This window comes from Gastrolobium bilobum, unplaced genomic scaffold (assembly GCF_033153095.1).
Source record: "Gastrolobium bilobum isolate Gb01-03AN ecotype WA unplaced genomic scaffold, APGP_CSIRO_Gbil_v1 utg24964, whole genome shotgun sequence".
NCBI classification, from domain to species: Eukaryota; Viridiplantae; Streptophyta; class Magnoliopsida; order Fabales; family Fabaceae; genus Gastrolobium; species Gastrolobium bilobum.
The window spans coordinates 49,245-76,527 of record NW_026900011.1 but is presented as its reverse complement, the minus strand read 5'-3'; the positions used below and the strand labels follow the sequence as shown (position 1 = coordinate 76,527).

General features: G+C 36.4%; 3 protein-coding genes across 4 annotated transcripts; all 3 read left to right on the top strand.

The window, feature by feature from the left end:
- The first annotated feature begins 3,142 nt into the window (after positions 1–3,142).
- LOC133294851 (cytochrome P450 71A1-like) lies at positions 3,143–5,064 on the top strand. 2 transcript variants are annotated; one of them, XM_061493607.1, is made up of 2 exons: positions 3,143–3,970; positions 4,305–5,064. In XM_061493607.1, the coding sequence occupies exons 1-2, from the start codon at positions 3,182–3,184 to the stop codon at positions 4,929–4,931; spliced, it is 1,416 nt and encodes a 471-aa protein (XP_061349591.1). In that variant the 5' UTR covers positions 3,143–3,181; the 3' UTR covers positions 4,932–5,064. The 2 variants fall into 2 exon arrangements, with proteins under 2 accessions (XP_061349591.1, XP_061349590.1); XM_061493606.1 differs by having other exon boundaries at positions 3,143–4,111.
- Positions 5,065–18,054: 12,990 nt separating this feature from the next.
- On the top strand, positions 18,055–20,757 carry LOC133294850 (uncharacterized). The gene is made up of 4 exons (XM_061493605.1): positions 18,055–18,583; positions 18,669–19,079; positions 19,186–19,860; positions 19,949–20,757. Exons 1-4 carry the CDS (start codon positions 18,055–18,057, stop codon positions 20,755–20,757), a joined length of 2,424 nt encoding a protein of 807 aa, XP_061349589.1.
- Positions 20,758–21,326: 569 nt separating this feature from the next.
- LOC133294852 (cytochrome P450 71A1-like) lies at positions 21,327–23,074 on the top strand. The gene is made up of 2 exons (XM_061493608.1): positions 21,327–22,256; positions 22,440–23,074. Exons 1-2 carry the CDS (start codon positions 21,327–21,329, stop codon positions 23,064–23,066), a joined length of 1,557 nt encoding a protein of 518 aa, XP_061349592.1. The 3' UTR covers positions 23,067–23,074.
- The last annotated feature ends 4,209 nt before the right edge of the window (positions 23,075–27,283 follow it).

Sequence of the window (27,283 nt, the reverse complement as noted above, 5' to 3'; positions counted from 1 at the left end):
TACACTACACAACCTAACACACACCCCACACCACTAGGCTAACCCTAGTGGATAAATATATTGATTTTATATGTTATCATAATCCCGTTTGAAATAAATCTTATTATTTACTAATTGATCAGTTACATTTGCAACTCACCCCTATCTTAATAATAAATTTTGCTAGTATAGTTACAAAATTAACTTCTGTTAAGGAGAACTAAAATAATCAAAATTATTTTACAACCACTTTTGAGTAAAAGAAGCATAAGTGGTGTATATTCATCTTGATATTGATAACGTCGAAGATAAGATTTATAAGGTATTGATTTTGTTTTATCATACATTGAAGCCACCGCTTTTCTCATCTGATTTGTTTCAACAAAATATCCAACTTTTGATTTTACTTTATTAATAGGTTTTATTAATCTCACGTTAAAGGAGATAGTTATCTCATGTCATAGAGACAAACTAGTGGGCTCCACCACTTGAAAAAAGAAAAAAAAAAAGAAAAAGTAAAATGTAACACAGTTATCGAAGAGTGTGTAGAAGAAAAAACTTATACATAAGAATAATTTTTCCCATATTGGAATCATACGATTTTCGGTATTATTTAATAGGAAACTCATAAAAGGCAACTAGGTCCCATTATGGTCTATTCCTACTTTTCACTCATCCTTACACAATGTGTGGGGTATTACAATATTACCATCAGAATCTTAGAATTTTTCTTAATTATAAGAAAATCAAAATTTATCTGATACACGTGATAAGTCCTATATTGCATGTTTAAATAATGGATGATATTACTTTAACCCAAAAAATTATTGTGATTGGGATCGATCTCGTATTATCTTTTTGAAATTATAAATTTGAGAGATAAAAGTTATAAATTGAATGATAAAAGTTACTGATTGAGTAATAAAAATTATAAATTTTATGCGTTTATAATTTTTATTACTTGGTGTAAAATATTTGATTCAAAATTTATATTAAAAAAGTGATATATCTTTTTTATAAAAAGAGTAATGTTGTAAGTCTCCCTTAGAACCAGTGTTTAAAAACTCGGCTCGGCCATCGATTCGGCCGAGGTCAAGGCTCACGGGATCACGGGTTCAACCGGGGGTCACAGAGTCACTACACTGACCCGATTTTATAAATAAAAAAAGCATAAATATATATATATATATATATATATATATGAAATTAAATATTAAAAAATAAACCACCAATCATCAAAGATTCAAAATATACTTAACATAATTCATCAATTACAACCACAAGTCAATATTACACAACCTAATTAAATATCAAGATACCAAAGTACAAAACTCATATTCTAATGGGGTCACTACGCCTCTTTTGAGAAGGTCCCTAATAAAGGAAAATTTAAAGGTAGTAATAATGAGTTTTTATTTTCCATCCACAACCGTAAGGATTTTATTTGAATAGGTAAAATTCTAACCTTTTCTAGAAGATTCACGGTAGCGAGGTGAAGATTGAGACATCTAGGTCGCTGGAAGAGAAGAGAACGATTAAATTTAGGTTTGGAAGCACTTTTATTTTATTTTTTTAATAAAATGATGTTGTTTCATGGATTGTTTATGTTAAAAAAAACATGCAGTGAGCCCTTTTGACCCTTCTTACATGAACCGAGAGTAACTGAAACCTGTAATGTCCCACATCGGTTGGAGAGGGAAACGAAGCATGCCTTATATAAGGGTGTGGATACCTTTCCTTGTAGGAGGCCTTTTGGGGGTAACCCGAAACGTAAAACCGTGAGCTCGACGGTGCTTGTGCACGGGGCAAAGCGGACAATATCCTGCTACAGGGTTTGGGGCTGTTACATTTGGTATCAGAGCCTGGCCCTGGACCGGTGTGTACAGCGGGGACGCTGTATTCCCAGTGGGGGAGGATGTAATGTCCCACATCGGTTGGAGAGGGGAACGAAGCATGCCTTATATAAGGGTGTGGATACCTTTCCTTGTAGGAGGCCTTTTGGGGTAACCCGAAACGTAAAACCGTGAGCTCGACGGTGCTTGTGCGCGGGGCAAAGCGGACAATATCCTGCTACAGGGTTTGGGGCTGTTACAAAACCTGACCAAATTTTGAGGGTCGAAGGGGTCGATATGCATATAGAGTCTAATTTGTGACCCCAACTCTTAGAGGGGAAAGGTCAAGGTTAACCCGAGTCAACCCGAAAGACGAGGTGAGATTTTAAAACACTGAGGGTAATGGACTTTCCATCAACAATCTCTCCCATCATGGTTAAATAAAGGTCAATAATTGCAACGTTGAGAAGGGGAGGTGGCAAGGCACCTAACCAAAAACTAATTGCGATTGATGCAATGGTAGGATTCCATTAAAATCAACAATTTTATTTGTATAGTAAAATCGTAAAAAAGAAGAATTCTGAGTTTTTTTTAATGATGGAATCCAAGGATAACATGTTTTAAGCAAAGAAAAATGATCCTTGTGAAAATGATTTTGGGACAGTTTCATTCCTTCCCCCGCCCTCTCTTTTATTTTTCCACCAAAAAACTTAGTCTAATGCTGTGAAGAATAAAGATGACACCAATTCATACGTAGTACCTAGGGTCAAAAGAGGATTAATAATAATAAAGGCTTTTCAAAATAATAATAATAATAAATAATAATAATGAAGTTTGCTTTTCTCCTTTCGTAGAAGAATTGTTAAGCTTTAGGTGATACCAAAAAAAGATTGACCCATCATTTTCCAAAAAAATAAAAAAATGAGGCAAGATTTACTATGTTAGTGCAAAAAAATTGTTTACGGGAGACATTACGATTGTTTATTGCATGCGAGGTCGAGTAAACTTTTTATGCAACGAAATAGTTATTTTTTTATTAAAAATAGAAAAATAAGAAAGAAAATAATCATAAAAATAAGGATAATAAAAAATATTATTTTTTTTCTAAAAGCTGTACAAATAATCTACATTTATAATATCAAAAGTATTTTCCACATATTGCTGTTGACGTTGGCAAACTTGACAAAAGATTGTTGATATTTTTATTAATTGCATGCGAGGTCACCACACGATGCGAGGTTATTGACGTTGGCAAACTTGACATAATATTGTTGATATTTTCATTTTCATTTTGAATTCTCAATTTTATGAAGTTCAAATTCTTTTCTTTTGTATATCCTTGCTGTGAAGAATACCAACCCAAAGGAACAATGGCTCTTGTATCATCAGTTCTAATGCAATTGCCGTCTGAGCCAAAATCAATCCTTTTCTTTTCTATTTTGTGCTTCATAAGTGTTATTATGTTCATGCTTAAGCTCAAAAGAAAAAACAATTACAATCTGCCTCCATCCCCACCAAAGCTACCAATTATTGGAAATCTTCATCAACTAGGCACACTCCCACACCGCTCCTTGCAAACACTCTCTAAAAAGTATGGCCCTCTCATGTTGTTGCAGCTTGGACAAACAAAAACTCTTGTGGTTTCGTCGGCGGATATGGCCAGAGAAATAACAAAAACACATGATGTTGCTTTCTCCAACAGGCCTGAGTCTACAGTTGCTAAAATCTTTCTCCATGGATACGAGGATATTGGTTTTGCACCCTACGGCGAGGAGTGGAGACAAAAAAAGAAGATCTGTGTTCTTGAGCTTTTGAGCCAGAAAAGGGTGGGATCTTTTCACTCCATCAGACAAGAAGAAATTACAGAGTTGGTTGATACTATACGTGATGCATGTGCGAGTAAAAGATCCTCTGTGAATCTAAGGGAGATGTTGTTTGCAGCCTCAAACAATATAGTATCTAGATGTGTTCTTGGACAAAAATATGATACTCCAGATGGTACTACAAGCATTGGAGTGCTAGCAAGGAAGACTATGAAATTATTGGCAGCTTTCAGCGTTGGCGATTTCTTCCCTTCATTGGGTTGGATTGATGTTCTTACGGGCTTAATTTCAGAAATTAAGTCCACTTCTGCTGCATTAGATGCTTTCTTTGATGAGGTAATTGCACAACACAAGAGAAGCAACAAAAACGATGACAAAAACGATATTAAAGACTTTGCAGGGATCCTTCTTCAACTTCAAGAGGGTGGGAAGCTTGACTTTGAGCTTACACAAGATAACCTCAAAGCAATCCTAATGGTTTTTCACTATCTATCTATCTATCTATCTATCTATCTATCTATCACCTTCTATTTTTCAATAGCATATCTACTAACATGCCGCCGCAATTGTACATGGTGATCACAAGTTGTTTGCATGTTGAGTGCCACCATTATAAAAATGGTCCATGAAAAATATGGTGTGTGAATAGCTAACTTTTCTATAATTTCAGGACATGTACGTTGCTGGAAGTGACACTACTTCAACCAATCTGGAATGGGCTTTTGCTGAGCTCGTTAAGAATCCAAATACCATGAAGAAAGTCCAACAAGAGGTAAGAAGAGTTGTGGGGAAAAAATCAAAAGTGGATGAAAATGATGTGAATCAAATGAACTACTTGAAATGTGTAATCAAGGAAACTTTGAGATTACATCCACCCGTTCCCCTTTTGATTCCTCGAGAGACAATATCAAGTGTGAAACTAAAAGGGTATGATATTCCCCCCAAAACAAGGGTATTTATGAATGCATGGGCAATACAGAGAGACCCTGAATTATGGGACAATCCTGAAGAGTTTCTTCCCAAGAGATTTGAAGGTAACCAAGTTGATGTTAAAGGACAAGATTTTCAATTAATCCCATTTGGAATTGGGAGAAGGGGATGTCCTGGAATTTCGTTTGGGCTTGCTTCTACAGAGAATATACTTGCTAATCTTCTATATTGGTTCGATTGGAAGCTACCTAAAACTGGTGTATTGATGCAGGACTTAGACATGAGTGAGGTGAATGGACTCACTGTCTCCAAGAAAATACCACTTCATCTTGAACCAATACTATACTCTTTTGGTTCTAAACCTTGACATATTATTGTGACATTATTGGTCTAAGAAATGTTATGTAGCTTTTATTCTGGTAATTTGTTTTGTTTCTTGAATGTGGTTTCACTTTTCATTCTCTTTGTACTTTGAAGTGGAAGATATTAATAAAATTTTGTGGTGTGTTCTTACATTCTAGAAAGGGAAAAGTGTGTATCATTTTAAAGGATGTAAAGTTGTGTCATTTTAAGAGAGAGAAATAGATAGATAACGGATGAGAGAGAGTTGACAAAAAAAATAAAGGTGTGGGTTCCATCTCTTTGTGAGAGTGAAAGGATATAAGTTGCGTCATTTAAAATGATGAACATTTTTCCCTTCTAAACAACATGGTTTTAGCTTTATTTTGTGATTGCGATTCGAAGCTCAGTTATTTTTCAAGAATTTTTTTTTGGGGATAATATGAAAACAACGTCCACTCGTTGAATTCAATTTTATAATTTACAAAATTGAATTTTATTTACCAAAAAGAAAAGGACTATTTTATGCTCACATAATTCCCTTCTAATGTTGACATTGAAAGTTAAAGGTGGTGAGGCACTATTTGCCTCTTTTTGACTTTGAGCTCGGCTTCTCTTGCCGAGGCTCTTTAGTTTTGACTAGGCTTATTGTCATTCTTTTATAAGTTTTAGGACGACGTTTCGTGCCTCCTTAATAATTAACCCAACTTTGCACTCCCTGTCTTTAAGTGTCGTGGTTTCAGATTGGCTCATTTTTCATACCGAGATCTCTATTAGCATGTATTTGACCTTTTGCAAAGGTGTATTGTACTTTAAGGAGCACGACTTTTCTTACTGCGACTTCCACCACTTTGTTGCCAAATTCTTGAATATTAGCCCGACATCATATGCCGCCTCGATTCTTCTTTTATCTCGAATTGGGGTGTGATCTTTTTCCAAGATCACGATCTCTCCAAATTCGTCTTCTCGGATTCGGGTGTGATCCTTTTGCTAGAATCACATATTTCCAATTCCATCTTCATCATTATCTCAGATCGAAGTGTGATCCTTTTGCTAGGATCAAATCTCTCCAAGTCCGTCTTCATTTTTATCGCGGATTGGAGTGTAATTCTTTTGCTAGGATCACATCTCTCCAATTTCATCTCTTTTTTTCGGATCGGGGTGTGATCCTTTTGCTAGGATCAAATCTCTCCTTTTCTGTCTTCGTTTTGATCTCGGAGCCTGAAGCTATGGCTAAGGCTCAGTTGAAGCTCAATGCCAGGGTCAAGCTTTAATCTTGAAGCCCTTGGCTGGGCTGAGTTGGAGCTCAAGGCCGAGGCTGAGCTATTAAACTTAAAGTCATTAGTTGGGCTGAGTTAATGCTCTAGGCTAAGGCCGAGCTTTTAAACTTTAAGCCCTTCGATGGGCTGAGATGATGCTCAAGGCCGAGGCCGAGCTTTTAAACTTTAAACCCTTCACTGGGCTGAGTTGATAATCATGAAGCCTTTCACTAGGCTGAGTTCACTGGACTGAGTTGGAGCTCAAGGATGAGGTCGAGCTTTTAAACTTGAAGCCCTATACTGGGCTAAGTTGATGATAATGAAGTCTTTCACTGGGCTAAGTTGAAGCTCAAGGCTGAGGCCGAGCTTTAATCTTGAAGCCCTTCACTAGGCTGAGTTGGAGCTCAAGGCCAAGGATGAGCTATTAAACTTAAAGCCCTTTATTGGGCTGAGCTAAAGATCGAGGCTGAGACGAATAAATTTGAAACCCTTAGTTGGGCTGAGTTGATGCTCAAGGCCAAGGCTGAGCTATTAAACTTAAAGCCCTTTGTTAGGCTGAGCTCAAGGCTGAGACTGAGGTAATAAATTTGAAACCCTTAGTTGGGCTGAGTTGAAGCTCAAAGCTGATGTTGAGCTAATAATCATGAAGCCCTTCACTGGGCTGAGTTGAAGGTCAAGGCTGAGGCCAAGCTGATAATCATGAAGCCCTTCACTGGGCTAAGTTGGAGCTCAAGGCTGAGGCTGAATTATTAAACTTAAAGCCCTTAATTGGGCTGAGTTGAAGCTCTAGGCTAAGGTCGAACTTTTAAACTTTAAGCCCTTAGCTGGGCTGAGATGAAGCTCAAGGCTGAGGCCGAGCTTTTAAACTTTAAGCCCTTCATTGGGCTGAGTTGATAATCATGAAGCCCTTCACTGGGTTGAGTTCAAGCTCAAGGCTGAGGTCGAGCTTTAATCTTGAAGCCCTTCACTAGGTTGAGTTGGAGCTCAAGGTCGAGGCTGAGCTTTTAAACTTGAATCCCTTAGCTGAGATGAGCTCATGGCTGAGGCTGAACTTTTAATCTTGAATCCCTTCGTTGGGATGAGCTCAAGGCTGAGGTCGAACTCTTAAATTTGAAGCCATTGGTGGCCTTTTTTATCTGAACTAGGCTTTTTACGCCGTGATTTTTTAATTCGAGTCCCGCTTCTTTCACGGAGGATTTTTTTTATCTGAACCCGGCTTTTACACCATGGTCTTTTAATTTGAGCCCTGCTTTTGCGGAGGCTTTTTTTATCTGAACCTGGCTTTATACGCCGAGATCTTTTAATTTGAGCCTCGCTTCTTTCGCGGAGGCTTTTTAATTTGAACCCGGCTTTCTATGTCGTGGTCTTTTAATTTGAGCCTCGCTTCTTTCGCGGAGGCTTTTTTATCTGAACCCGACTTTTTACGCTGTGGTCTTTTAATTTGAGCCCCGTTTCTTTCGCGGAGGCTTTTTTATTTGAACTCGGTTTTTTACGCCGTGGTTTTTTAATTTGAGTCATGTTTCTTTCGCAGAGGCTTTTTTATATGAACCTGACTTTTTACACCGTCGTCTTTTAATTTGAGCCCCGTTTCTTTCATGGAGGCTTTTTAATCTGAACCCGGCTTTCTACGCCGTGGTCTTTTAATTTGAGTGTCGCTTCTTTCGTGGAGGTTTTGTTATCTGAACGCGACTTTTTACGCTGTGGTCTTTTAATTTGAGTCCTGCTTCTTTCGCGGAGGCTTTTTTATCCGAACCCAGCTTTCTACGCCGTGGTCTTTTAATTTGAGCCCTCTTTCTTTCGTGGAGGACTTTTTTATCTTAACCCAGCTTTTTATGCCGTGGTCTTTTAATTTGAGTGCTGCTTCTTTCGCAGAGGCTTTTTTATCTGAACTCGACTTTTTACGCCGTGGTCTTTTAATTTGAGTCCTGCTTCTTTCGCGGAGGCTTTTTTATCTGAACCCGGCTTCCTATGCCGTGGTCTTTTAATTTGTGCCCTCTTTCTTTTGTGGAGGCTTTTTTTATCTTAACCCGGCTTTTTATGCCGCGGTCTTTTAATTTGAACCCAGCTTCTTTCGCGGTGGCCTTATTATCTAAACTCGGCTTCTTACGTCGTGGTTTTCTTATTTTGAACCCCGCTTCATTTGCGGTGGGTTTTTAATTTAAGGTTGGCCTGTTAAACTTGAAGCCCTTGGCTGGGCTGAACTCAAGGCTGAGGCCGAGCTAATAAAATTGAAGCCCTTAGCTGGGCTGAGTTGAAGCTCAAGGTTGATAATTTTCTAATATTTATCATATTTTTCTTATAATTTTCTGAGCACTTTTCTGGTATGCGCTTTTCCAAGCCAGTACCGGTTTCCAGCACCAGTTCTCATTATCTGGACTTGAAACTCGTTTTACAAGTCCTAAATATTATTCTAGTAATTATCATGCACTTACATTAATTTTCCGGGATACTTTTTCGGCACGCATTTATACCGACTAGCAGAACCGGTATCTGCACTTTTCTTCCGAAAAACGACTTTCAGCATTCTTAATCACTTATTATGATTATTAAGCCTCATAAATAATAATTAGGGACAATTATTGAATCATTTTATTCTATAATATTTACTATAAAAATATGTTTAACTTCTCATTATTTTCTCTTCGAATTTTTTAAACTAAAACAACCTAATTCTTAATTTCTGCTGCAGGGATCTTCCAATTATGCAGTTGATGTGCTAGAGGCCCAGAAGCATGCAATGTTTTGGGTTAAGTCCTATGAATTAACACAGTATCGACAACGAGCAATTAGATGAAGATGAATTAGTCTTGCCTGAATTATATGGACCAATTAATATTCTTGTATTATTCTGTTTTGTCTCCGTAGGAAGTTCATAAGATAATGCCTGAACAAATATGTTGTGCCCCATTAAGATTCGAGTATTTAATATCCTTTCAAAGGAACTGGCATTCAATTTTTAACAGATGTAGTCGTAGGTAGGGGTTTGTTGATAGTGTAAGAAGTTATAATCCCTTTTAGAAAACATAGTTTCAATTTCAAAAATGTTAAGAGTGAGGATATTCTAACTACCAAAAATTCTTACTACTAGCTTACTATCCATCACATCACCATTGGATCAAAAAGAGAGAATGTTAAAAAGTTTTGAAGAGAGAGAAAATGTTAATCTAATGGTGATTAGATAGGTAGTAAGTTGGTAGTGGAAAATTTTGGTAGTGAGAATATCCCTCCTCAAATTTTAATTGTGAATATTTTATTAAGCATCTGATCCACTTTTGTATTCTTTATTGATACACTAGCATGATAATCGAATGGAATATGTTCTATATCATCCATCTAGTTCAATTATTTGATACACTCAGTGCTAGCAATGTTTCTTATTAGATTAAAAGAATTTGGGCCAAATCATACATGGTTAAATTTAAGGATGTACAAAATAACTAAAAAATTAAACTGAACTTTGAACTAAATTGAACTGCACTTAAAATAACTGATTTTTAAGAACCAGTTCATGAACCGAAAATATTTTTAAAGAATCAGTTCATAAACCGAATTGTTTTGAAACGAACCAAACTGATTTTTATTATTTTATTTCTTTAATTTTTAATTTCTTTCCTTTTCAGAGTAAGGTCGACCCGAATCTATCCCGAACCAAACCGATATGTTTCCAACCGAACTGGATTACTTTTGAACCGAATCGATTTCAAACCGAACCATTTAAACAAATTCGGTTCGATTTTTCAAAAAAATCAGTTCAATTCGACCCATGCATACCCGTAGTTGAATTTGCTCCTAATAGGTATTGCTTGATGCAAAGTAGAGCCGACAAAACTGGCTCGACTCGGCAGGCCAACCCGCCCCATCGGCTAAACGGGGCGGGGCGGGCTGAGTTTTTCAACCCATATCAAAAGCGGGGTAGGGCGGGCTCATTTTTTGACGGGTTGATGGCGGGCATAGACGGGCCGAGGCGGGTCAGTGTAAAATAAGCTTGGGGCAACCCGCCCAACCCGCCAAATGGGGCGGGACAGGCTCAATTTTTCAGCTCACTTTCAAAATAAGGGCGGCGTGGGCTGGCTCATTTTTTGGCGCATTGATGGCGGGGTGGAGCGGGCCGGACCGAGCCGCCCACTTTGCCACCTCTAATGCAAAGGTTGGACATAGCGAGATCTCTACTTTATTATACGCGATAATGTTTCCAGGTAGGATCTCCAATACTGTTGAAGTGTATTTTGATTATAACAAGAAGGGATACTTATAAAGCACTTCGACGCTCAAATCGATATTTGAGTAATGGGTTTTTAGTATAATAGATAAGATGAATGTACCTGGGTCTTGGCCTCTTTATTTATAGTATACGGCGTGACCTGCTTGTAGACTCAGCATACTGCCTTAGTGTGGTGGTATGGTTGATATGCCTTTTGATTGGCTTGATTTTGTGACCTTTTTGTCCTATCCTTTACGGAGATGTCTATTGGTGAGTTATATTGCTGAGTCTTAGATCTTGTCTTTGTCGTTCATTCATTGGCTGCGTGAGGAGGTTGACAGACCTATGCTGCCAGAGCCTAGTTGTCTGTGCTACTGAATAGCTTGCAAAATTTTGTGTCAGCGTATCAGATACGTTTTCTTATTAGTTAACCATTTAGTTTGGGCTTTTATCCTGTGTTGGGTTGTTGTTTCCATAGGCCTTTTGTGGTTCCTAATAATGGTCCAGATTAGTTGTCCCTTTGTCCCGTTGCTTATATTTTACAATGAATAACGAGATATAAATATATTTTCAGCCGCGAGATTATTTTTAGTGGGATAAATTCATGTATTTACTTGGAACAGTGACCCATTTGCCACACTTTCCAATCTTAATTACCTATATGCCACGCCAACAGTGTTATTTGCCAAACTGCCACGTCGGGTAGTTCGCTGGCCAAAGGGGCGAACTCTGCATACTGAGTTGTCAAGTTTCTGGTTGTGCACTAGTTCGCGACCTGGTGTAGCGAACTAGTCTGCAATAAATGCTGACAGCTTTACAAAGTTCGTTGTCCCCTTGGGCGAACTAATTGCCACGTGGAAACACCCCCAGAGTTCGCCCTTAACCCTAGCGAACTAGCTGGCATGTGGCAGCCTCAGACACAGTTTGCTGGCCCAAGCAGCGAACTACCTGCCGACAGTTACAGGTCGCTGGCTTATATAGCGAACTTGGTTCTATATATACCAACCTATTCCCCACACCCAAATACTGTCATTCTTCTGCGTTTTTCTTTTAAAAGAACCTTTGTTTGTTGTTATTTTTTGCCATTTAAGTACATAATAAGTGAGAATAACAATGATTTAATATGCATTCTATATTACAATGGGAGAAGATATTTTGGACCGAATGGTCAAGTGTTTGAAAGAGATACGAAGATGTTCCGCATGAGTCCACTTTGCAAATTTGTTGAGGTGAAGAAAATAATATACAAGAAGTTGAAACTACAACGAGGTCAATCCATGTCTCGACTGATTGCTAGATGCGCCTCTGGTAACCCGGTGCAGTGGGTTGCTGTGGAGGTTGTGGAAGATGAAGATGTCTCATTAGTAGTTGATGCATTTCGACAGCACGAAGAGTCGTCATACATCGAGTTGTATGCGGAACTAAACACTGGTGGAGAGTCAAGCACGCAAAGTTCCATCCCTACCAGTTACTAAAATTAACAACATTAATAACAATATTTTATAAACTAATGCCTAATTATAAATTATTAATTACTAAATGTAAGAACAATAACAAACAATATTTTATAAACTACTCCCTAATAACAAATTATTAATTACTAAATTACTAAAATTAACAACATTAATAACAACATTTTATAAAGTAATGCCTATTTATAAATTTTTAATTACTAAGTTGGTAGTAACATTAAAAAATATAATTTATAAACTAATGCCTAATTATAAATAACTAATTACTAATATTAACAACAATAATATAAATAATTTATACACTAATGTGTAATTATAAATTACTAATTACTAAAATTAACAACATTAATAACATTATTTTATAAACTAATGCCTAATTATAAATTATTAATTACTAAATTTAAGAACAATAACAAACAATATTTTATAAACTACTCCCTAATTACAAATTATTCATTACTAAATTTAACAACATTAATATAAATATTTTATAAAGTAATGCCGAATTATAAATTACTAAATTAAACAACTTTAACAAATAATATTTCATAAACTAATGCCCAATTATAAATTATTAATTACTAATTAAAATAATATTGCACCATACTAATAATTTTATACAGTCACAATTGTGTCATCTAACCTAAGATTTCATGCTAATAATATTTATTAATAACATTTACATACAATACATAAAGCTATAAAGTCATCTAACCTAAGATTTCATGCTAAAAATATTTATTAACAACAACATTTCAATTTAATACATAAAGCTATAAAAAAACTAATTTCATAATATACTAACCTTGAATGGAGACAAAACAACACAATAATAGAAGATGACAAGACAAAATATTAAAGAGATAGAGTGAGAGAGAGAGAGGAGATGGAGAGAGTGGATGGGGATGGGGAAATAGGGAGAGAGGGGGTTTATATAGAGGGGGGCTGGGGGTAGCCGTTGCACCTAGTTCACTGCCCCCTAGCGAACTAGTTGCATGCTTGACAAGTGGCAATGTAGCCGTTGTGAAGAGTTCGCCAGCCACACCAGCGAACTGTCTGCATGATTGCCACGTGTCTCTGCATGTTGTAACGTTCAGGAGCATTTATTGCAGACTAGTTCGCTACACCAGGTAGCGAACAAGTGCACCACCAAAAACTTGACAACTCAGCATGCAGAGTTCGCCCCTTTGGCCAGCGAACTACCCAACGTGACAGTTTGACAAATAACATTGTTGGCATGGCATATAGGTAATTAAGATTGAGAAGTGTGGCAAATGGATCACTGGTCCTATTTACTTGAGGCCAAAAGTAATAACTTCTAATTATCTTTTATTATAGTTGGTAATTGTCACTAAAGTGCTTAGAAGCGGTTGATTTGACATGTCATGTCAATTAATGATCATAACTTTGATGTGTAAACGGATAACATTATGTAGTCCTGAGATAACACTGGTTATACTATGTTCTCCCGGGAGAACATAGTGTAATTTGTAAAAAAATTTCAATAAAAGTTTGTAAACGGATCCGTCTCCAAAAATAAATATATTGATTTTAGTTTTTTTTTTCATTACATGGGAATTGAACACATACCACTACACTACACAACCTAACACACACCCCACACCACTAGGCTAACCCTTGTGGATAAATATATTGATTTTATATGTTATCATAATCCCGTTTGAAATAAATCTTATTATTTACTAATTGATCAGTTACATTTGCAACTCACCCCTATCTTAATAATAAATTTTGCTAGTATAGTTACAAAATTAACTTCTGTTAAGGAGAACTAAAATAATCAAAATTATTTTACAACCACTTTTGAGTAAAAGAAGCATAAGTGGTGTATATTCATCTCGATATTGATAACGTCGAAGATAAGATTTATAAGGTGTTGGTTTTGTTTTATCATACATTGAAGCCACCGCTTTTCTCATCTGATTTGTTTCAACAAAATATCCAACTTTTGATTTTACTTTATTAATATTATTGTTCTTCACGGAGCATGATTATCATGATATGTGTAATGACTATTGATATTGGAATCATACGATTTTCGGTATTATTTAATAGTGTAACATCCATGGCGCTAACGAGGGTGGGGAGTGATTGCCGGTGCGCAAGGGACCAGACAAGGAGCGGCTCCTGGCAGGCTTCCAGCGGCGGGGTACATGAATGAATCGTATAACACCGGAAATAGAGGGATTTCAGAGGTTGTGCTGGTATAAGACAGCACAACTGAAGATAGCTTATAAGAATTAATTGGTACTACCTATACTAACAAGATGCATATACTTTTCGGTAGCCCGGAACGGAAGAACTCCACAGTTAAGCGTGCTTGACTTAGGGCAATTCTGGGATGGGTGACCTCCTGTGAAGTTTTCCCAGGAAGTGTGCGAGTGAGGACAAAGCACGCTGAAAAGTCTCGTGTTAGTGTGTGGGGACAGTCGTTGATCCTTGCAAGTTGCCAGGCGTTATAAGTGGTATAATATAAGGGCCTCTCATCCAGTACAGTGTGGTTCGAGGACGAACCAAGCGGAAGCTGGTAGGCATGTAACATCCCGGGAGCTGACGAGGGCGGGGAGTGATCGCCGGTGCGCAAGGGCACGGACAAGGAGCGGCTCTTGGCAGGCTTCCAGCGGCGGGGATACATGAATGAATTGAATAACACCGGAAACAGAGGGATTCCAGAGGTTGTGCTGGTATAAGACAGCACAACTGAGGATAGCTTATAAGAATTAATTGGTACTATCTATACTAACAAGATGCATATACTTTTCGGTAGCCCGGAACGGAAGAACTCCACAGTTAAGCGTGCTTGACTTGGGGCAATTCTGGGATGGGTGACCTCCTGGGAAGTTTTCCCAAGAAGTGTGCGAGTGAGGACAAAGCACGCTGAAAAGTCTCGTGTTAGTGTGTGGGGACAGTTGTTGATTCTTGCAAGTTGCCAGGCGTTATAAGTGGTATCAGATAAGGGCCTCTCATCCAGTACGGTGTGGTTCGAGGACGAACCAAGCGGAAGCTGGTGGGCATGTAACTTCCCGGGCGCTGACGAGGGCGGGGAGTGATCGCCGGTGCGCAAGGGCACGGACAAGGAGCGGCTCCTGGCAGGCTTCTAGCGGCGGGGGTACATGAATGAATCGAATAACACCGGAAACAGAGGGATTCCAGAGGTTGTGCTGGTATAAGACAGCACAACTGAGGATAGCTTATAAGAATTAATTGGTACTACCTATACTAACAAGATGCATATACTTTTCGGTAGCCCGGAACGGAAGAACTCCACAGTTAAGCGTGCTTGACTTGGGGCAATTCTGGGATGGGTGACATCCTGGGAAGTTTTCCCAAGAAGTGTGCGAGTGAGGACAAAGCACGCTGAAAAGTCTCATGTTAGTGTGTGGGGACAGTCGTTTTACAAATTGACATGCGTTATAAATAGGAAACTCATAAAAGGCAACTAGGTCCCGTTATGGTCTATTCCTACTGTTCACTTATCCTTACACAATGTGTGGGGTATTACAATATTACCATCAGAATCTTAGAATTTTTCTTAATTATAAGAAAATCAACTAACGTGATAACTCAAATTTAACTGATACACGTGATAAGTCCTATATTGCATGTTTAAATAATGGATGATATTACTTTAACCCAAAAAATTATTGTGATTGGGATCGATCTCGTATTATCTTTTTGAAATTATAAATTTGAGAGATAAAAGTTATAAATTGAATGATAAAAGTTACTGATTGAGTAATAAAAATTATAAATTTTATGCGTTTATAATTTTTATTACTTCGTGTAAAATATTTGATTCAAAATTTATATTAAAAAAATGATATATCTTTTTTATAAAAAGAGTAATGTTGTAAGTCTCCCTTAGAACCAGTGTTTAAAAACTCGGTCCGGTCATCGATTCGGCCGAGGTCAAGGCTCACGGGATCACAGGTTCAACCGGGGGGTCACGGAGTTACTACGCCGACCCGATTTTATAAATTAAAAAAGTATAAATATATATATCCTATATGAAATTAAATATTAAAAAATAAATCACCAATCATCAAAGATTCAAAATATACTTAACATAATTCATCAATTACAACCACAAGTCAATATTACACAACCTAATTAAATATCAAGATACCAAAGTACAAAACTCATATTCTAATGGGGTCATTACGCCTCTTTTGAGAAGGTTCCTAACAAAGAAAAATTTAAAGGAAGTAAGAATGAGTTTTTATTTTCCATCGACAACCGCAAGGATTTTATTTGAATAGGTAAGATTCTAACCTTTTCTAGAAGATTCACGGTAGCGAGGTGAAGATTGAAGACATCTAGGTCACTGGAAGAGAAGAGAACGATTAAATTTAGGTTTGGAAGCATTTTTATTTTTATTTTTTTTAATAAAACAATGTTGTTTCATGGATTTTTTTGTTAAAAAAAAAAATGCAGTGACCCCTTTGACCCTTCTGACCCAGACCGGGAGTCACTGAACCCGACCGAGTTTCGGGAGTCGAAGAGGTCGATATGCATATAGAGTCTAACTTGTGACCCCAACTCTTAGAAGGGAGGGATCAAGGTTAATTGACCCGGATTAACCCGAAAGACGAGATGAGATTTTAAAACACTAAAGGTAATAGACGTTCCATCAACAATCTCTCCCATCATGGTTAAATAAAGGTCAGTAATTACAACGTTGAGAAGGGGAGGTGGCAAGGCACCTAACCCAAAAACTAATTGCGATTGATGCAATGGTTAGGATTCCATTAAAATCAACAATTTTATTTGTATAGTAAAATCGTAAAAAAGGAGAATTCTGAGTTTTTTTTAATGATGGAATCCAAGGATAACATGTTTTAAGCAAAGAAAAATGATCCTTGTGAAAATGATTTTGGGACAGTTTTATTCCTTCCCCCGCCCTGTCTTTTATTTTTCCACCAAAAAACTTAGTCTAATGCTGTGAAGAATAAAGATGACACCAATTCGTACGTAGTACCTAGGGTCAAAAGAGGATTAATAATAATAAAGGCTTTTCAAAATAATAATAATAATAAATAATAATAATGAAGTTTGCTTTTCTCCTTTCCTAGAAGAATTGTTAAGGTTTAGGTGATACCAAAAAAAGATGGACCCATCATTTTCCAAAACATAAAAAAATGAGGAAGGATTTACTATGTTAGAGCAAAAAAATTGTTTACGGGAGACATTACGATTGTTTATTGCATGCGAGGTCGAGTAAACTTTTTATGCAACGAAATAGTTATTTTTTTTATTAAAAATAGAAAAATAAGAAAGAAAATAATCATAAAAATAAGGATAATAAAAAAATATTATTTTTTTTCTAAAAGATGTACAGAATAATCAGTACATTAATAATATCAAAAGTATTTTCCACATACTGCTATTGATGGAAATATCTTTAATATTTTCATAATATTGAAAATATCTTTATAGTTATTGTATACGTCCCACCTGGCAATAAATCCGTACTAACGTTAATTTTGAAATGTATCTCCATCGTAAAACACTTTTCAAAAGAATGATTATAGTAGAGCAGTCAAACACGTAGGTTTGACTGACGAGATAAGTCCCGCCAGTGAGAAATACGAGATCAGAAGCCACGTAGGAAGCCCAACCAATCGCGTCAGTCCATGTCACGTGTTTTCCACGTATCCCGCCACCTGCTGTGACATGTACCAGTCCCGCCATGTCAGTTGGCGAGACTAAGCCACGTGTGCGACACATCCGCAGTTCTTGTGACGCGTTCCAGCCTCCCGGGTAGCGTCCGGTTGTCAATCTCGCCACTGACACTTACGGTTGATACCTGTCTGGTTATATATAGGTCTTCCGGTGTTTGCTAGTATTGAAACTTTGGAATTTGGTTTATGTTTGCTATTTTTGTATATGATTTTGACGGACGGTTTCTTTACTTGTAGTAATTTGTTTGTATCACTTGCTGTGTGTAATTAATTTCGAAAAGGTTTTGTGTCACTTGCTGTGTGTGTAATTTCCAAAAGGTTTTGTGTCACTTGCTGTAATGCGGATTCAAATGTTGTTTATTTACTTTTTTTAATCTCCACTTGCATCTGATCTTTTTGTGTTATTTGCATACACCCCTGTATTATTACAATGGAACAATATCGGTCTTTTGTATATTATAATGGTTCTAAAATTAACGGTGTAGGCGGGTTGAGATTCGAAGGGGAAAAAAGAGCAATGTATATTGTGCGAGGCTTGTCCATTGAAGATCTACTTCAGAAGATTCGTCAGAAGTTGAAGTTGCAACAAAATCAGGTAATTTCTTCAATAACGGGTAGAGTCCCAAGTGGAAATCGCAAATATGCAGGTTTTGATCTAACTGATGATGAGGACATTGATATTTTTCTTGGAACATTTGTCCAAAACTCTACTACTTCTCAATTTGTTGAGTTATACGTGGATATTGAGACATCAGACGAAATGTCAACACCGACACGTGGGTTAGACCTTAACAGTCAGACACAAATGCCGTCATCATCGGTACCCCAACCCACACAATCAACTATTGCGCATGGAGATGAAAGCGACTATATGGTAGATGTTGAACCTGACAATGAAGATGAGGAGGAAGATGAAGACACTCTATTGGCAAATGACCATGATCAGAATGATAGTGATGGAGGAGATGATGAACATCATGATAATCCCATAACACAGGAGACAGTTATCCCTGCGTCCAATAATGCGGTTATTCCACCAACATCAGGTTAGCCATTGAACGTGTTGAATGATTAAATTTTTTTTAATCGCTTTAATATTTGCCATATCGTATTTTTTTATTTTTTTTGTAGATGTGACACCATTTTGGGATGACATCCCACACTATGAGGCTGTTAATTTGGATTATCCGAACGAAGACATACTGGATGTTGAAGGCTTAGGTCGTGGTCAGTGGACAAGAGGAGACGAAATGTATGTGAAACAAGAGTTCCGGTTGAAGAGCGATGTGCAAGCCGCTATAAAACATTACTGCATGAATGAGCATCAAGAAGCTGTAGTGGTTGAGAGTACTACCACGAAGTTGTCTATGAAATGTCGTAAGCATGAAGAAGGCTGCAATTGGCGAGTAAGGGCAATTAAACCGAAGAATAGCAACAGCTGGGTAGTCACTAAATGGGGTGGAAAACATTCTTGTGTCAGCACAACCCTTTCGCAAGATAACAAACAACTTGATTCACAATTTATATCTGAGGCCATTCTAGGTACTATATACATTGTTGAATTTTTCGTACTGCGACAATTTATGTGTTTATCATGTGAAGGTGGATATTATTACTAATTACAAATATGCTCTATATCTGTATGCAGACATGGTGAAGGCTTCGCCGTCGGTGGCCGTTATCTTGATACAAGAACGAGTTACTGCCCTTTTTGGATATAATGTTTCTTATAGGAAGGCGTGGAAGGGAAAGCAGAAAGCAATTGCTAAGATTTACGGTGATTGGGACGAGTCATACGCGTTCTTGCCAAGATGGTTCGCGCACATGTTGAATTTTTCTCCGGGGTCTGTTTACCATATTCAACATGGATCGTGTGTCATGAATGGACAAGTTATTACTGGGTCTAGGGTTTTTCAACGTGTTTTCTGGACTTTCGGTCAATGTCGGGAGGCGTTTAAATGGTGTAAACCAGTCATACAGGTCGATGGTACGCATTTGTACGGTAAATACAAAGGGACATTATTGATCGCCACAGCGCAAGATGGCAACAATGAGGTATTGCCAATCGCATTTGCGGTCGTTGAAAGTGAAACTAAAGATGCATGGGAATATTTTTTGGCATCCATCCGAATGCATGTAACCAGTAAGACTGGAATAAGCCTTATTTCTGATCGACACAAAAGCATTTTATCAGCAGTGGCCAATCCAGACATTGGATGGCAACCTCCTAATGCATACCATGTGTTTTGCCTTCGTCATGTGGGGAGCAATTTTAATACACGATTCAAGGATCAATACATGAAGGGTTTTCTAAAGAAGCTAGGTTATATATGCAAACTAGTTACATGAAACTGTGTAAATCCTTTGTCGATTGGGTCCTTTATTATATAAATATGTGTTTTTTTTCGTAGGATATTTTGCAAATAAAGACTACTTTGATGCCGCGTATGCCGAGTTCTGCAGCATTAGTCCAGAAGTCGCTGCGTGGATTGAGGCTGTTCCAAAAGAGAAATGGACTCGGAGTTACGACGAGGGTGGACGAAGATATGGTCACATGACAACTAACTTGTCTGAATCAGTCAACAGGGTTTTCAAGGGAGCGAGGAACATGCCAATAACTTCTTTGGTAAAATGCACATATAGTCGACTTGCTCGTTACTTTTTTAAAAGAGGGTGTAAAGCACAAAAAGATGTCGAGATTGGAAAGCATTTCTCAAATGTTATTTCAGAAGCGATGACAAAGAACAATGAGAGGGAAACATCAATGCGTGTTCGGGAGTATAATGTGGCGCGCACCTCATTTGAAGTCGATGACCAAGGGTCTACTTTTTCGGTTAACCTCACTGATCGGAAATGCCAATGTGGTAAGTTTCAAGCATTCAAAATCCTGTGTAGCCATGTTATTGCATCATGTAAGAAGGTAGCCCTTGATGTTGAGCAATACGTGGATCCGGTATTCTCAGTAACCTCCATTATGCATGTCTACTCTTCTCCATTTTTGCCGATTGGTAGTGAAGATGGAATTCCCCCACATCCCGGTCCAAAGCTTGTGCCTGATGTCTCCATGATGCGTGGACAGGGCCGTCCTAAATCCACACGTATTCGCAATGAAATGGACGAACTTGAAGACCAACCAAGTTCTAGCCGAACTAAATGTAGTATATGTAAGATGGCCGGACATAATAGGCGTGCATGTCCTACAAGACGCATATCAAATTAATGTGTTGGAATGATGCCAAAATTGTAATATAATATCTATCTTTCAGTAATCGCAAATCTAGTTCAGTACACAAGCTACTGAAATTGCAAGAAGTGAAATAATAAACAGGTGACATGCAAGAAGTGAAATAAAAATCGGACAGCATAACAGCAGAAAACTGGACAATCCCCTTAAACCTGAAATGCAGAAAATAACAGTCCAAATACATATCAACCATATCCATAGTTGGGAATTCCGAGTTCCCAGATACAAATCATTCTGCAGTACTACACATGAAACCATACATGACATAACAAAAACAGTAAATTACAATAATCCATAAGTACAGTCATCCACAAACACATCTAAAATGCATAGATAGGGAAACTATGATGATGGAGTATAAGTAGGCCATGGTCTGTTACGCGCATCACGTTCAGGGTTCCTGCGAATTACACCACCCACTCTCTCTGTATCAGGATCATGCCTAATATCGAAATCCTCTGCTGCTGCTTGGAGAAAGTCGTCCCCTGTGTCCTCTCCTGACTGATGCCCACTGCGAGACGTATGTGATGTTTCCCTATGGAACAATGGCTCTTGTATCATCAGTTCTAATGCAATTGCCGTCTGAGCCAAAATCAATCCTTTTCTTTTCTATTTTGTGCTTCATAAGTGTTATTATGTTCATGCTTAAGCTCAAAAGAAAAAACAATTACAATCTGCCTCCATCCCCACCAAAGCTACCAATTATTGGAAATCTTCATCAACTAGGCACACTCCCACACCGCTCCTTGCAAACACTCTCTAAAAAGTATGGCCCTCTCATGTTGTTGCAGCTTGGACAAACAAAAACTCTTGTGGTTTCGTCGGCGGATATGGCCAGAGAAATAACAAAAACACATGATGTTGCTTTCTCCAACAGGCCTGAGTCTACAGTTGCTAAAATCTTTCTCCATGAATACGAGGATATTGGTTTTGCACCCTACGGCGAGGAGTGGAGACAAAAAAAGAAGATCTGTGTTCTTGAGCTTTTGAGCCAGAAAAGGGTGGGATCTTTTCACTCCATCAGACAAGAAGAAATTACAGAGTTGGTTGATACTATACGTGATGCATGTGCGAGTAAAAGATCCTCTGTGAATCTAAGGGAGATGTTGTTTGCAGCCTCAAACAATATAGTATCTAGATGTGTTCTTGGACAAAAATATGATACTCCAGATGGTACTACAAGCATTGGAGTGCTAGCAAGGAAGACTATGAAATTATTGGCAGCTTTCAGCGTTGGCGATTTCTTCCCTTCATTGGGTTGGATTGATGTTCTTACGGGCTTAATTTCAGAAATTAAGTCCACTTCTGCTGCATTAGATGCTTTCTTTGATGAGGTAATTGCACAACACAAGAGAAGCAACAAAAACGATGACAAAAACGATATTAAAGACTTTTCAGGGATCCTCCTTCAACTTCAAGAGGGTGGGAAGCTTGACTTTGAGCTTACACAAGATAACCTCAAAGCAATCCTAATGGTTTTTCTCTCAATCTATCTATCTATCTATCTATCACCTACTATTTTTCAATAGCATATCTACTAACATGTCGCCGCAATTGTACATGGTGATCACAAGTTGTTTGCACGTTGAGTGCCACCATTATAAAAATGGTCCATGAAAAATATGGTGTGTGAATAGCTAACTTTTCTATAATTTCAGGACATGTACGTCGGTGGAAGTGACACTACTTCAACCAATCTGGAATGGGCTTTTGCTGAGCTCGTTAAGAATCCAAATACCATGAAGAAAGTCCAACAAGAGGTAAGAAGAGTTGTGGGGAAAAAATCAAAAGTGGATGAAAATGATGTGAATCAAATGAACTACTTGAAATGTGTAATCAAGGAAACTTTGAGATTACATCCACCTGTTCCCCTTTTGGTTCCTCGAGAGACAATATCAAGTGTGAAACTAAAAGGGTATGATATTCCCCCCAAAACAAGGGTATTTATGAACGCATGGGCAATACAGAGAGACCCTGAATTATGGGACAATCCTGAAGAGTTTCTTCCCGAGAGATTTGAAGGTAACCAAGTTGATGTTAAAGGACAAGATTTTCAATTGATCCCATTTGGAATTGGGAGAAGGCAATGTCCTGGAATTTCATTTGGGCTTGCTTCTACAGAGTATATACTTGCTAATCTTCTATATTGGTTCGATTGGAAGCTACCTAAAACTGGTGTATTGATGCAGGACTTAGACATGAGTGAGATGAATGGACTCACTGTCACCAAGAAAATACCACTTCATCTTGAACCAATACTATACTCTTTTGGTTCTAAACCTTGACATATTATTGTGACATTATTGGTCTATGAAATGTTATGTCGCTTTTATTCTGGTATTTTGTTTTGTTTCTTGAATGTTGTTTCACTTTTCATTCTCTTTGTACTTTGAAGTGGAAGATATTAATAAAATTTTATGGGGTGTGTTCTTACATTCTAGAAAACATGGTTTAAGCTTCATTTTGTGATTGCGATTCGAAGATCAGTTTTTTTTTTTAAGAAATTTTTTTTCGAGATAATTTGAGAACAAAGTCCACTGGTTGAGTGTCACATTATTATGTGAAATACGATTACTTTTTTATTTACAAAATTGAATTTTATTTACCAAAAAGAAAAGGACTATTTTATGCTCACATAATTCCGCTCTAATGTTGCCAGATTGAAAGTTAAAGGATGTTTCTTGGGCGGTGTCATAAGGGATGTTCAAAATACTCTTTTAATCATTTTTAAAGAAATTTTAAAACGAAAAAATTGATGTAAACTGGATGTTTGCTTTTATAATTAAGAATAAAGTATTTTAATATCACAAGAGCATCGAGTGATGAGTAACAGTGTCATTCAAAATGAGACACCTGTAGGACTGTCTTGGTTATTAAATCAGCGTAGTGTTTTATTTTTTATTTTATTTTTTTGGTAGCCATAGATGTTTTATTTTTAGTAGAGAGATATATGAAACAGTTAAAGATATCAGGAAGGTAGGATATTCTTTCTATCAAATATTTTTATTACCAATTTAATATAACTATATATTACCGATAGTATATTAAAAGTTATTTATTTTTTCACTTTATAAACTTAAGAGATTATCTGCTGAAAAGTGATGCACTTACAGTTGGCCTATTGCATATGTATCAACCATTGATTCAGGAAGTTCAAAGTCAATCAGAATTGTGGTCCAATAAATATGGTCCAATTATTAAAAGAAATAACAATTTAAAATATAATAAATTACAATCAAATTTAAATCCAAATAAAGTTACAAATATGATTACGATTTGTTTGATAATCAAAAAATGAGATCCAACTAAAAAACTGATAATAAATTAATAATAAAAATATTTAATAATAAGAATACTCTATCTCTACAAATATTTAAAGCAAAATAAGGTCGGGGATGGGGTCTCATCTCACCACCAGCGAGCGTGTTGCCACTCCTAACTTTTAAGAGCCTGTTTGGATGCGCTTTTTTTCAGTTAGAAGTTATTTTTTTTTTCCAAAAAAAGACATTTTTTTTAAGTGCATTTGAATGTTGCTTTTAAAAAAAGGCAAAAATCATAAAAAAAAGTCAAAACCTCATTTTCTCATAAGCTAAAAATTTTAGCTTTTCAAAAAAATAAAAGTCAAAAGTCAATTTTTTTTTTTAAATTAGTTTTAAAAAAAATTAAATAATCTTAACTTTTATAAAAAAAAACACTTTTAAAATAAACAGGGTATAAAAGTAATTTTTTAAGTAACTTTTTTTTTTGGTAGTCCAAAGAGGCTCTCATTAATGTTACACATCTTTGACAGAAAAAAATATATTTTTTTTAACATATAATATTTTCATTGTTTGGAGTTTTTGATACAGGTCATACCAATCCTCAAGGTAAAGTGTCTTGTACTCTTCTGACTATTACTCATTAACTTATAAAATCTCTTTGTCCCGTGACTGCGGTCTCAGCATACAAGTGGGGCGAAATTTTTATTGTACTAAGGTCGCACTATTCCTTGAGTGCCACCCACCCATTAAAATAGGAGAGAGGATGTGAATTGTATGGATAAAAAACTAAAAAAATAAAATAATTCAAATGTCAAAAAGTGAATGGAAGACTTACCTGCTTTGTTTTGTGAATAAATTTTTGGTATAGTAAAGATTTAGTGTATCCTACTAACAAAAATATTACATGTCAATTAATTTTAACTTTTTTCTGTCAAATTTTTTTCTCTCCTCTAATATATATTGCTCTAATTGATAAAATGCACTGAATCTATATTACCAAAAATTTATTCCTCCGAAAAAAGTGCTCCTTTACTTATTATTTCCCGCCATTACTTGGATGGACATATATGCATATCATCTACCTACTATTATGTCCTGTACCGAACATTATTCATAAACTTTAATTATAAAATCTCATATCACCGACTGCGCATTTTATGGTGGAGGTGGATCACATCAATAATAAACTATAGTAAGTTTCCGCAAATTTCAATAGAATCCAATTGATTATTTATTATTTATGTTAGGTCTCACACCTTATATAATAATAAATAAGTGAAGTCAAATTATCTAATGATTTGTTTAGTTTTTAAAAAGTTATTGCAGGACTTAATTTGTAATTAATTATGATGAAAAAAATACAATACAATTGTCATGAAATCATGAAGATCGACGATGCAAGATAAAATCTTAGATTTCATATAATGGTTGGATGAGATGAATCCTAATAATGCCTTGGATTAGAATATTTATAGTTTTGGAAATTAAGGAGAGAAGATTTAAATTTTTTTTTTAATCCAAATAGATTTTTAAGATTTGATTTTTGATTTAAAAAAGAAAAAAGTTAATTTAAGATTAATCTACTTTTTAAAAGATTTGATTTGATTTCATCTATTTTTGGAAAGTTAATTTGAAGATTTTGATTTTAATTTCAAAAAGATATTTTGGAAAGTTTTCTTAAAAATCATGATAATCTTTAGATTTTTCATTAGGATTTGATTTTGAGAAAAAGTTTATAAATACCATACTTGGTTCTTTTCTCCATAGTGGTAGTCTATGAAGCACCGACACTTCAAAAACCTTGATGTGTCGTGTCTGACACTTCGACACTCTCCGACACTCCAACACGCGTTATAGAAATTCAAAAAAAGGTTCAAATATTACGTTATGTTGAGTTTTTAGTTCTAACTATTAGATTTATTAGATTATGATTACCATTTTATTGAGTTTAATATAAATATTTGGGATATCTTATGTTTCTTTGCAAAATTGATTAATATTATAAGTTTAAATTCATTTTTTTGTTAAATTATTGAATATTAAATATAATATACACTAAATAAATCGAAAATATTATTTAATATCAAAATGTGTCCTAACGTGTCGAAATCTAACATTTTTTAAAATTAACGTGTCGGAGTGTCGTGTCGTATCATGTCACGTGTCCCGTGTCAGTATCGGTGCTACATAGGTGGTAGTGAGCTTTTAAGATAAAAATGTTTTAGTGACTTTCAAAAGAAAAATGTTTTTGAGAATTCAAGAGGAAAAGAACACATTAAGCATATTATGAGTATTTCTTCTTAATACGCATTCAAACTAATTCAGGAATCAAGATATGAGCAGATTCATTGGGTTCACAACTTAAGTTTTATTTGTACCTATTTGTTTATTACTTAGAAACATGTAAGGTAACCAATTTTAATTGGATTTTCTTCTTGACCTTGGAAAAGTTATGAGCCTCTAATTTATTATGTATTAAAGATTAAAATAAGCATGAAATGGATTTAAAAATAACCAAAAATGTGAGGATTGTAACTAAAGTGTTATTTTATTATTTTTTTTGTAAATAAAGAGGGGCTAAGCCCCAGAAACAGAAAGAAATTACAAATCAGAAACTAACAAGCTAGACATATTTCTAGCATCAGCAACTATAAGTTCCATCAACTAAGGAGGAGGATCTTTAAAAATCTTGAAATGGAGATTATTAGTCTGCCCGGCTTTAGCTAACCAATGAGCACATTTGTTGTTTTCTCTCTTGGTATGAACAAGATGAATAGTCCAATCTGCTTTTAACCATAATCTCAATCTGCTAGTGACTTGAGAGTCCCTAGGATCTTCATGCTGCTCCTTTAACATCTGGATGGCTTGGATAGAATCACATTCTAGCTCTATTCTTTTTAATCCTGTTCCCCAAAGCAGTTCCAAACCTTTCAGTAATCCCCATAATTCTGCATCAAGAGGATTGCATGAAACTAAGTTACAATAGAAGCTTCCCAAAAAGGATCCATTGTGATCTCTTGATATACCACCACAACTAGCTTTTTTCATGCCACTAGAAGAAGCTCCATCACAATTCAACTTAACCCAACCTTGCTTGGGGGCTGTCCAAACGCTATCGTTGGAATCACCACGGCGCTAATAAATTCGGGCTTGCAGAATCTGTTGGACAAACATCCAAATTGAAGCCTGCGATTGCTCATCATGACAGAAATGATCTTCATGGATCTCCAAATTTCTCCACT

Excerpts from the sequence above, each read along its gene's own strand:
- LOC133294851 (XM_061493606.1), top strand. The coding sequence starts at position 3,182 with ATGGCTCTTGTATCATCAGTTCTAATGCAATTGCCGTCTGAGCCAAAA. Across the intron at positions 4,112-4,304 it reads ACCTCAAAGCAATCCTAATG|GACATGTACGTTGCTGGAAG; the intron begins GTTTTTCACTAT and ends CTATAATTTCAG.
- LOC133294850 (XM_061493605.1), top strand. The coding sequence starts at position 18,055 with ATGTATATTGTGCGAGGCTTGTCCATTGAAGATCTACTTCAGAAGATT. Across the intron at positions 18,584-18,668 it reads GGTTATTCCACCAACATCAG|ATGTGACACCATTTTGGGAT; the intron begins GTTAGCCATTGA and ends TTTTTTTTGTAG. Across the intron at positions 19,080-19,185 it reads TATATCTGAGGCCATTCTAG|ACATGGTGAAGGCTTCGCCG; the intron begins GTACTATATACA and ends ATCTGTATGCAG.
- LOC133294852 (XM_061493608.1), top strand. The coding sequence starts at position 21,327 with ATGGCTCTTGTATCATCAGTTCTAATGCAATTGCCGTCTGAGCCAAAA. Across the intron at positions 22,257-22,439 it reads ACCTCAAAGCAATCCTAATG|GACATGTACGTCGGTGGAAG; the intron begins GTTTTTCTCTCA and ends CTATAATTTCAG.